Genomic DNA, 12128 nt, shown 5'->3' on the forward strand with positions numbered 1-12128 from the left:
GGTACCTCTTTTAGAGAGGTGTGTCCCGAATACACCACCACACACATAACTTTACATCAGAGAAGGGTCTTAGCACAAAGTCTTCGTTACTTGAAGATGTCTTCGTACTGCAATATAAATAAAATGTACACCCACCGAAAACATCACTGAAAATGCCTAAAAATTCGCCAAAGAACAAAAATAAGGGCTTCATAGAATATAAGCATTTTTTGTAGTTTGAAAACTGAGTTTCTCAGAAATCTTCTACTTTTTGTCAACTTTGTTGACCCTCTTAAACTGGGCTAGCTTTTATTTTTCAATTGTATATGAAAATTCGCTTTGGAATAGCTGTATATAAGAGACTCGAGTAGACCGACACAAGGGTTGAAGGACCAATCTACCCGACTTACTGGCAAAGCGAGCTGAGGAAGGCAATATTAATTCTACAATATGTCATTCACGAACCAAAGCCCGAATGGAGTGAAGTGAAGGACCATGTGCGAGGGACGATTCCCTAAGTTCAAGTCGAACAATAGGACCCCACATGGACCAAAATCTCGAGAAAACCGAGGTTTTATTCACATTATCACATGTCTGAGTTCTGTCAGATCGATTTCAAGACCCGAGCCCTATCTGAGCAAAGTCATGGCCCCTTAGTGAGGGCCGTACGAAGTACCAAGGCCTATGCTGCCCAATACGGGAAGCAAAAAGAGAGGAGGGAAGCGGAAACAACAAAAAAAAACATAAATCCAACGTTTTTGATTAGCATATTATAGAAGAGGCAGGTAGGTCTATCAATCACAATACATTTAATGACTACTTTAGATTTTTAAGGACCGAATAAAAAAATCGAATATTTTACGAGAAAGCTTCAGTGCATAGAGTTACCACTATAGGCAACAACCAAAAAAGAAGGGGGACACAAAAGTCCGTTGTCTTAAGCATTTACCCTTTTTACCTTTTCTTTACCCTTTTTATTAAGGGTAAATAATCACCTTCCGGTCTGTTTCTGCTGATCCCTGAATGGAACTTCCAGGAATCAGCCAAACATCAAATCCTAAACATCTCTGGAAGTTCCATTGACCGAGCTGAACTACTTATCTTAAAATATTAAATATAGTTTATCTGGAAAGCACTTGTTTATCTGGCTATTAGAAAGTAAATGCCAAGAATGGAAAAAAAGAAAAATGTTTAATAGTAATTTACAAATTAAAACTTATTAGTATTTGATTACTATATAAAGTTACAATTTACAGATTTCAATTTACGGAGAATAAATCCAGTATCTACCTAAAATTTGCGGTTTTTAAGTCCATACTTACCAAAAAAACAACAACAACAAAAAAATGATACCCGAAAATTATCAAACCCAAATTACTTCGAACAAGTCAAAAACAGACAAGAGATTTGCTAAAAATAGGGAATATATATACACTAGGGGAATTGGACCAAAAAGAGAAATGCCATCTCTTTTAACTAATAAAGATAAATCGTTTCCTTCTTCACAATTCCTTTTCTTTTGGCTTCACCATTGATTCGTTTTTCATAAATTTACACAAACAAATAACATTCTTTTAAGAAAAAGTAAAACGAAGCCAATACCTAAAATTTTTGGCTTTTTGAGTCCATACTCCAATACTTGCTTCACGGCAGGACAAAGGCATCCTCTGACAAAATCGGCTATTTTCTCAGAAACTGAGTCATCTCCGGCTTTGCAATACTGCTTACTTCGCTCATCTAGAAGCTGAACGAACTTGGCTGGAAACCACCCTCGTAGCCCATTTAATTCTCCTACCCAACAGTGTTCGTCCTTCCGACTTACTATTGTAATTATATCATTTCGCTTAAATCCAAGTTCGTCTTCCTCCGTACGCTCAAAGTCTAAAATAAAGTATATTTCACCAACAAAGACGTAAGATCTACATTGTCAATTGCACCCGTTCAGAGGACAATTTAACTAATTCAAAAAACAAATATGATATGCAATTCGAAACGAGAGTTCATTACTGATCTTTATTTTGATGTACCCATTATTCAAGGGCGGATCCAGGATCTTTTTTCGGGGGGGGGTTTACTAATTTTTGGCTTTTTCGGGGGGGGGGGCTACTAATTTTTGACTCAGTTTTCGGCTAATTTTACTGATATTTACCTAGGTTTTACTAATTTTGGCTTATTTTCGACTCGGTCAAAAATTTCGGGGGAGGGGGGGGGGGTCAAACCAGTTAACACCCCCCCCCCCTGGATACGGCCATGCCATTATTTGATGAGAATAGTATAGCATACTTGGCACACAAAACATCCCACAGAGAAACAGCCACAAAAAAACGGGGGAAAAAAAGAAGAAAACAGCACCCAAAAACAATTATAACAATAAATCAAACGATTGAACAAAACGACTAAAACCAGAATAACCACCATTCACAAACCTAAATATAAACAGAATCATCATATTCATCGTCCTCACTGTGGGTCATGCCCACAAGGAAAAACCGCACCAGATCCCTAGTACTGATAAAACATCCATTCCCCAATAATTTTTCAGCCACAACGCTTCCCCCTCATTTACTCCAAAAGCTTCATTTCTCAAATCCCTTACACCTTCACACTCCCCCCAAAAATAAAAAAAAATTTCCTGTCACTTTCAACACACTGGACAACTCTGCATTCTAAACCACTCTAGATATCTTCTTTTTGCCCAAGTGGCATAAAAAGACCTCTTTAAGAAATTAACCATTTAGTTTCATCCATAGACAACTCAGCTCTAAAATATAGCTCATCTCCCCATGTTCTTTTTACCCTATAATACAAACAAACAGAGTCAGACGTCTAGATTTTACCCTAGAATACAAACAAAGAGAGTCAGACGTCCGGATTTTACCCTAGAATACAAACAAAGAGAGTCAGACGTCCGGATTTTACCCTAGAATACAAACAAAGAGAGTCAGACGTCCGGATTTTACCCTAGAATACAAACAAAGAGAGTCAGACGTCCGGATATGGCATATCCACTTCTGAAATTATCCGATCAACTAAAATTAAATGTGCCTGTTTAGAAACATCTCCATCTCCATTCTCCGACCATAGCCCTCATTCCATTCACCTGACATTATATGTGAATGCAAAATTGCCTTAATCTGTCCCATCCACGAACGCCTATCTTCAGTCACTGTGATACCCAAAATATTTCGATACCTGCTTATGTGCTGAATATGGAAAATCTTGTGTGCAACTTTATAAAATTTTTCACTTTGAAGTTTGATTAAAAATTATACCAGATGCTTATATTTATTAGCTCGTACTTGGCAACAGTGACATTTAACATGAATGGCATTTGAAATATTCACTGCATATTGATGTTAAATAGCAGATTCAATTCTTTTTGTTCCTTTATTTCACTTTATCTCTTTATAACATTGAATGTATGCCAGTGATGTTAATAGATAAAGTCTGTTCAACAGAAATTTAACTTACATAAACAACAAGGCATCATTAGCGCCAATTAGTACAAAGAAGGGAGGTTTTGAATGGAGGGTACGGTATTGGTAGACACTCTAGTAAAGGTTCAAAATTAAAATTTTTAGCATTTATTTTAATACTCTTAACAAACAAACATTTGTAACAACATTTATTAGAACATTTATTAAGGCTTATATTTATGATTTCAAAATCTGCTTTTATTTGAAATCGCTACTTTGATTTAACCTGAAACCAGCTCCCATGCAAAGATTTCATTTCCAAAAAAGAATAGAAAAGCATTGAAACGCGATTGTTCTTTATTCCAATATAATATCTGGTTATAAAACATATCCAAGCAATTCACCCGTGGAACTATAACAATTTAAACTCAATAGGATGCAATAACAAAATTCTTTTCAATTTTATATGAAAGGACTGCCATTCAATATTGTTTCAAGAAGTACTTAAAAAAAAACTTTAAGATTTAATGTCTTTATAGCATTTATAGTAGAGGGTATTTATATAGCATTTATATACAGATCCCACATGATTTCCCCGTTTATGCTGAGGATGAAGACACTGTATTGGTTGGTCCGGATCAGTGAAGAAGAAGAAGAATAAAAGCAAAATCATTTTAGACTAGTATCTATAAGGTCTATGTCAACCCTATTGGGTTGGACTCAAAAATCGCCATAATCCTTTCAATACATGTGTTTCAGCAGGACATTTATATTGCTTCATACCTCAGCTAAAATCTATATATATTAAAAAATTGGGACTTAAAATTTTTTTTTTGGATTGCGAGTTAAAAAAGGATTGGGTGGAAGGGGAAAGGGAAAGTTACGTTACATAAATTATCACAATTCAAATTATCAAATTTTGAAAGCAAATCCTTAAAAGTTTATTAAAACACCTTTTTTTTGGTAGTTTCACAAGCAAAATCGGGAAAAAACAAAAACTATCTCCCCCCACTAGCTTCTGAAGAATACCCCTTTCTGTATCTTCATTAAGACAAAAAAATTGTCTCTCTCCATTTTCGTGAATTGGCATCCCTTCCGGCATTAGATCCAACTCTGGCTTTACTCTATATCTAACAACTGAATAAAATTGTTTGATAAAACAATGAAACTAATTTTAAGAGCTGAAAACGAGGCTTTACAATTCTCAATCTAGAATGAAAACGAAGCTATAAAATTTACAAAATAAAAATCAACGTTAACCAGAAAAACACAAATGAAAAGTTACGATGAAATAAGAAGGAGAAGAGAGAGAGAGAGAGAGAGAGAGAGAGAGAGAGAGAGAGAGAGAGAGAGAGAGAGAGAGATAGAGAGAGAGAGATAGAGAGATATAGAGAGAGAGATACAGAGAGATAGTGAGAGAGATAGAGAGAGAGAGAAAGAGAGAGAGAAAGAGAGAGAGAAAGAGAGAGAGAAAGAGAGAGAGATAGAGAGAGAGAGAGAGGGAGAGATAAAGAGAACATTTCAAAGAATATTTCACGCAGCCATCCCTTTGCCAAAGGGCCTTTGGTAAATTAACGACAAAACAAGAAATACTGAAGAATAATATCCTAAAGACAAACAAAATATGAGCATTAATTGGCTAAAGTAAAGCCAAATATGAGATTTACTAAAAGAAAATTATTAGAAAGACAGTAGCTAAATGAAATGAAAGGCCATTGTAATGCTTACGAATAAAGTTCAAAATTTTCACTACGATAGAACAACCAATGATAAAAATCTGCAGAATAGTAACCACATCAAATATATGTTCACAATTTGGCTGCAGTAATTCAAAGGAAGCTATGTGCCTTTTTTGGAACATTTATTTTTAGGCACCATCTCCTCAAATAAAGAAAGGTCAATGGATTGTTTCAATCCGCTTTATCCTATGGTATTTAGTTCCCTCGATATTTAGAAGTTTTCCCTAAAAAATATCTCAGTTTTTTTCTCTCCTTTTTTTATCCACAAATAATAAAAAAAAAATGGAAAAGTTGGAACAAAAGTTCAACTTTTCTATCCATAAGCAAAACAAAACCAAAATACGTATCACGTCTAAGATACTCTTTTTGACGCGTAATACCAAGCACATTTTTTTCATAGAAGTAAGTACCTCATAAATTAAATACCGCATTTAAACAAGTTTAAACGCGCTTAACAGCCTTTTTTCTTTCCTTTTTTAGAGAGGGAGGTAATTTAAAAAAATTCCTAATGCATTAATGTTACTGTGTATTTATTTCCTTTATCATTACTCCATTTTACTTTTCGGAGATCAAGGTTTTGGTGTTTTTTTTCTTTCGTCATTGAAAGCTAATCGTGAAATTTAATAAATTTGTATGGAAAGTTAGTTGAGATAGTTTTGAATAGAAGTAGCATATTAAAAGACGATATATCGACTATATGCCAAGTATCTTCTAGAGTCCAAAGAGTATAAAAATTGTCAAGTTTCTTTAAGAGGAAGTTTTTAGTAAACTACAAATTTTAGAAGACACCTAATCCCCAGCTGCCGATTGTTTTCTTGGGTATGTAAGTAGAAGTAAATAAAAAATCTTGATTTTATTCATTCTTAGATTTATATATATATATATATATATATATATATATATATATATATATATATATATATATATATATATATATATATATATATATATATATATATATATATATATATATATATATATATATATATAACAATCATCAGCTAATAATTGTATCGGAAATTCGCTAACCAATAACATTTATGACAATATAAGCAAGAAAATGGGATTAGGAACTAAAATAAATTACTGGTAATACAAATGTGAACGTGTACGGTGTAAATAAGAAAGTAAAAGCGTAATATTAATAAAAGAAAGAGGCAAATACATGTGATTGTTATAAAAATTTACTAACCAACTAATGCTTTTGCTCGTCGCCTTTTACTCCTTGAAACAGTTGAAAAAACATCAATATCCCGGGAATGGGAGTCAAGTGAAAAATCTGGCATTAGAGATGTTTTTGCCAAACTGGGCTCATCTGTCAGGAAATGACGACCAATTTGTAATATTGCCTCTCGTAAATTGACTAGTATCTCTAGAAGATCAACAATTTTAGCACCAAAAGTTGAGACACTAAAATGCTTATTAATTCTTCTACTTTGAATAGTTCTGTAAGTTTTAAGCTCTCATTATATTATTCGTAAAAACCATTTGGTAACATTGAACATTTTTCATAGCAATGCTTTCAGATAGTGGTAACAACCAGTGGTGTCATTCCTCCATTAATTTGAAGAAGAAATTATTATTCAGCCCATGTCCCTTGACTCTCCGGATGGAGACCCCTCTTGCCCCCTCCCACTTAAAAATGCTAGAGCTACGCCTTTGGTAACAACAATTTGAGGGGGAAAATGTTTGCCACAATGTTTTTCACCTTTTGGTAAGAGGCCCTTGGTTAACAATGAGGACTTTTTTATAAAAATATTTTCTAATAGTGGCAACAACTATCGAGGAGAAAATGTTGCCACCACGTTTTTCACCTTTTGGTAATACCCCTTTGGTAATATTGAGGATACTTTTATAAGGGTATTTTCAGATAGCGGCAACAACTGTTGAGTTGAAAAATGTTACACCACGTTGTTCCTTTTTTTTGTTAAAAACCCATCGGTAGTATTGAGGATTTTCTTTTTAACACTATTTTAGATACCAGCAAAAACACTGAGAAGAAAAATGTTTCCCAATTCGTTTTCCACCTTATCATAAAAGCTCTTTAGGTAACATTGGAGACTTTTTTATAAAGACATTTTCCGGTAGGGTCAACAACAATTGAGGAGAAACATCTTTACCACCACACTTCTCATCTATCCTTGGAAATATTTAAATTCGTTTAGAAATACAAACTGATTCGAAAACTCCAATCCCCATAATCGTTCTGTCGATCAGTGTCCTCAAAATCTTGCAGAATTTATACTTTATTACCTATTTACCTATGCGTTTATAAGTGTAATTCAGGTATTGCCAAATATAATTCAATATCCACCCCCCCCCCCCCCTAGATTGTGAAAATACCTTTTCTGTATTTCTCTGAAAAAAAAAACTAGAAAAAAATTGCCACCCCTACATTTTGAAAAATCTGTTTTTGTATCTTCGATAAAAAATATAGAAGAAAAATCCACCTCCCCCCCCCTCCTGCTCTTTTGACCAGACTGTAATGCATCCTCTCTTAACCTAAATATATATTATATAAAAAACAAAAAAGAAACAATTAACTAGTTAAAGACAGTTTCCCAGCGAAAAAGTAACCTTTCAAATAAGAAATGAGAAAAGCCAATAAACATTCCCCAAATGCAGATCTTCTCACCAGAACTAACGAACAATTTTTACCATAGCCAGTCTCAAAATGATTAGAATCCTTAAAACACATAACAGAAATAGATGAAAAAAGTGTATATAAAAGGATAAGATGAACTCTTTGCAACTTTTTATCATCACGTAAATTAAGTAATACACAATAATGGGTGGTAAAACGAACAGGTATAACGCAATATATGAAAAAGGCTGCACCCCCTCTATACGCTAAAGTTTGACTAGTACAATCATTAAACTATTTTATAGTGCGAAAGATAAAGCCTGTTGGCAATTGAAAGCATTTTATGTGCCGATTGTCTTTCAAAAAAATCCTAACTGAATTTTTATGGTTTAAGGTAAATACGAATAAACTCTCTCATTCTTGAAGCACTGTGATATAAATTATAAATTTCCGCATATCTAGTGCTAGAGCATTCATCCTTAAGCATTGAGAATGAAATTAAACTTTAGTGTAAAGAAAGGAAAGGGAAGAAAATGGCAGTTTCTTGACATATAGGATCTTCTTTATTTGTTTCAAAATTTAACATCACCCTTTACTTTCATCTGAAAAACAGTTTTTTCATTTAATCTGTGTCCTTTTTTATCTTACTTGTTTAAACGATTTTTTACTGTCCAGTTTTCAAATTTTTTCTGCTCGATTTCCTTTAATTGTCGCCTTATTTCATGGTATTCGAAAATCGTTTCGCCTGTATTTTGGTCTATTTCATCTTTCAGTTGGCTAAGGACTTTTCTTAAAAATCGTTCATGGGCTAACCGCTCTCTTTCACTTTCCTTTTGTAGGTATTTTAGAAAATTTACGATCTGTCCTTTAAATTTAATCCACACCGTTAGGTGGCTTTCGTCTTGTTGTCGTTCTGTGAGTATTTTTCGGATTTTTTGTCGGATTATTTCTTTGTTTCCTTTATCCTTGATAGTATCAGGGTGTAGTTTCCAATATGGAGCTCTCCTGAAACTTGTTTTCCTATTTACATCCCCTATACTTGCTCGGACCGCGTAATGATCAGAGTATAAAACGTGCTCATGCTGAATGGAATTTACAGACTTATTCCATCTCCTTGGATATGAAAATTCGATTGATTCTAATTGCTCCTTGGTTTCCGATTCGGGTGAAAAAAGACTCATTCTTTTTCTTTAGAACCCACATGTATGTTAAATCATATGCTTTTACCAAGCTTTTCAGATCTTCACTTACTCTCTTTTTGAGACTCGTCCCCGTTCTTGTTTGCACATCCTCTTCTCTGGCTACGCAACTGAAATCTCCCATCAATAATTTACATCCAGTTACAGGGACGAATCTATAAAAACGTATCTATAGGGACGTATGAATAAAATCAGCTCTGGCTTTGATGTTATTACTTCCCGAAGGCATTTGCACGTTTATGAGTGTGATGTTTTCAGTCTGAAGGCTACATACGGTTCCATCTTCTTCAAATTTGAAGTTCTCTAGGTCCACTGCAATATCTTGCTTTAAGAAAAAACCTTCGTCGAAAGATTCAATTGCTGAGAGAAATGAATAACCACTTGCCTCTATTCCACAGACACAAGAAGTGTCAACCTCCTGGACTGCTAATATATCAAAACCTGATGCTTTCAGATGCTTCGTAAAAACTTCCTGACGTTTTTTTTTGCTTTAGCCCGTTTAAGTTCAGGTTTCCAATTGTTAAATTCATTCTAAAATTCTAAAACTGACAAAAAATATCTTCGGTTTCTTTTTTTTTATTTCTTTCCTTTTCCTTTGTTTGACTTGGTTTCGTTTTCTGTTCCTTCTTTTTTTCTTTCTTTTGCTTGGTTGTTTTCATTACCTCCGATGGATACTTCGCTGAGGGTCCTTTTTGGTGTTTGTATCTCTCCTCCTCGATTTTGAACCCCTTCCGATGGTTTTTGGGTGGTAGGGGGTCTCTGGGTTCTCTTCTGGACTTCCTCTGGTTTCTTTAGTTGATTCGTTCCATTTTTCTCTTCAGGGTCGTTTTTCGCTTTTTCATTTTATTTAGCTTTCTCTAAATCCATTTTTAAGATATACTCTGTGCTCTTTATAATAAGGTCTACGGCCATCGATGGTGTCAATTTCCGTATTCCCTCTAGGGCGCTGCTTGAGCCTGACGGCTGACTTAGAACAGTCCTATGCGTTCCCAATGAATTATTAAAATGTCTGCCAATCGGATTTGGGCTTGAAACACTGTTTTTTCTCATGTTTCTTCTGTTTCTAGGGCAATCTTTTGCTTCATGAGTTTCGTCGTGGCATATGTAGCAGGCCTTGGGTTGCTCAGGGTAAAAAACATTTATTTTCTCGTCCCCACCGAAGATGTTGATAGACGGTGGTATTGTCGTTTCAATCTACATTAATGCGGTCACTCGGCCAGTGTAGACTTGTATAAACTCGTCACCACTGTATACTTTCCTTCTGATATTTAGAACAGTTCCATAAACTTGTAGTTCTTTCTTTATGTCCTCGCTGGTAGCTTCTCCTGGGATTTTTCGCAACTGGACTACGACCGGGCGTCGTCCAGATTCTGAATTCTTGAGCTCCTATGTCTCTGATCGTCCAAAACCAGCTTCTCCGAGTTTTAATATTCCTGAAGACAATGATCTGTCTCAACCAAGCACATCTTCTAATGCATGTTTCGTAGTACTAGAAGAAGCGCATGTACCCCTAAATGTCTCTCTCGAACAGATTTCCCCTCACCCTCAAGCCAGTGCCAGAAAAAATACTACCAACCGTAAAAGGATCAAAAGCATTGTAGCCACCGATACACCTGTAAAAAAACAACTGATGAAAGACTTTGCTGAACGATCAGAAAAGGCCAAAGAGAATAAAAAAGTGAGAAGTAACAAGGCAAAAGTTACCAAGAAAAAGGGGAAAAAAGCCTTGAGTTTTGACAACATAGATAGTAGTCAGGATGAAATGGAAGAAGAATTCCATCTAAGTGACTCTGATGATGAAAGCATGCATGCAGAGATTGTGGAAGACGTCGACTATGAAGATGTGAAAACTGCTACGTCCTTGTCTTTGAGGGAAAAATAGGGAAAATTCCCACCTACTCAATACTCAATGGCAAGATCATTTCTCAGGAGGAAGACGAGTATGAGATACTCTATTTGAAGAGACATTTGCCATTCATGAAGTTCAAGCGGACGGGTCAGATTTTTACATTTGATAGAGCCAGCATAAAAATGAACATAGGGCCTCCATCCTTTACTGGCGGCACTATGCAACAAGCAGAACAGCTTGTCTTTCAAGTGAACTTGTCTCAATTTAACATCAAGTAGTTATGATTTTATATGTAGTTTTTATATGTATTCAAAACATTTTTAATGTACACGAAAGAAATATTCAGTTATCTACTCTTCTATTTCTGATTTTAACAACCCAGGGTATAATGGACATCAGTGTCCAAATCACCTATACCAAGTGTCCATTATACCCCGGTATTCTAGGTGCATGGACACTTTTGCCACTTTTCGTTTGGTCACTTCCCATGAGAATCTGGTAAGAGGTACAAGTTTGTTATGAATAGGTCAAATAAAGCTAACATACTGAAGTTAATGCTGGTAGAATCAGATGTGCAAAATAGAGCCTTATTGAAAAGTTATTTGCAATCCTGTGAAAAAGTGTCCAAAATGCCCCGGCCTCCCCTATGTTGTTCTGCAGTTCCCTGCTATAAAAAAAGAAGAACAGAAAAGGTAATAAAGCATTACCTTCAACAAGGAAGACATCCAAGTCCTTGCTGTTGCGCCCAAAGGTCATATCTGACATTTGAATTTTTTTAAACAAATGCCAAAACCCTTTTTTTCAAATCCCTTGGGCATTTTTAGTCACTTCAACTGTATAATTCACAGGGAAGAGGCAAAATTTTCCATTTAATTACCCTACCACCAACTTTCATCTAATTTCTCCATCAGAATCCTAATAATAGAAAACCATATAGGTTTTCTGGTCAATATCACAGTTGAAATTCACTAATCAGATATTTGCTTTCGGTAATTTCCCTTCCTTATCACAACCACAGACAAATCCATAACACCAGTACTTATCTACCTCTTGCTTCACTATGACACTTGAACCTTTTTGTAGTGAAATTTTTTCATCAGTGGTAGAAGTGAATGGGTACATAACAGTGTACATAACAGGTAGCAGTGTACATAACAGTGGCTAACTGTTATGTACACAAAGTGTACATAACAATGTACATATCAGTGTACATAACAGTAGAATCACAATCACAGAAGCACAATCACACTCAGTTTAGATTAAAAGCTTTGGTGAGCTGTATTCAAAGGGACAGTCAGCAGGGTAATATTCAATCACACTTCGATCCTCCTGATCGACGTTACGCTGCTTTGCCTCACTTTG

The 12128-nt window shown here is 35.1% G+C and overlaps 1 protein-coding gene across 1 annotated transcript in view; it reads right to left on the reverse strand.

The window, feature by feature from the left end:
* LOC148953544 (small G protein signaling modulator 3) overlaps nucleotides 1–12128 on the reverse strand; it is a 123601-nt gene that overhangs the window by 15808 nt on the left and 95665 nt on the right. The window contains exons 7-8 of the mRNA XM_089088593.1: nucleotides 6327–6506; nucleotides 1582–1860 (exon numbers count right to left, since the gene is read on the reverse strand). Coding sequence (XP_088944719.1) covers nucleotides 1582–1860; nucleotides 6327–6506 — 459 coding nt within the window. The remainder of the gene's footprint in view (nucleotides 1–1581; nucleotides 1861–6326; nucleotides 6507–12128) is intronic.

This window comes from Artemia sp. Qi Xiang Cuo, chromosome 4, assembly GCF_049724085.1.
Source record: "Artemia sp. Qi Xiang Cuo chromosome 4, ASM4972408v1, whole genome shotgun sequence".
NCBI lineage: Eukaryota > Metazoa > Arthropoda > Branchiopoda > Anostraca > Artemiidae > Artemia > Artemia sp. Qi Xiang Cuo.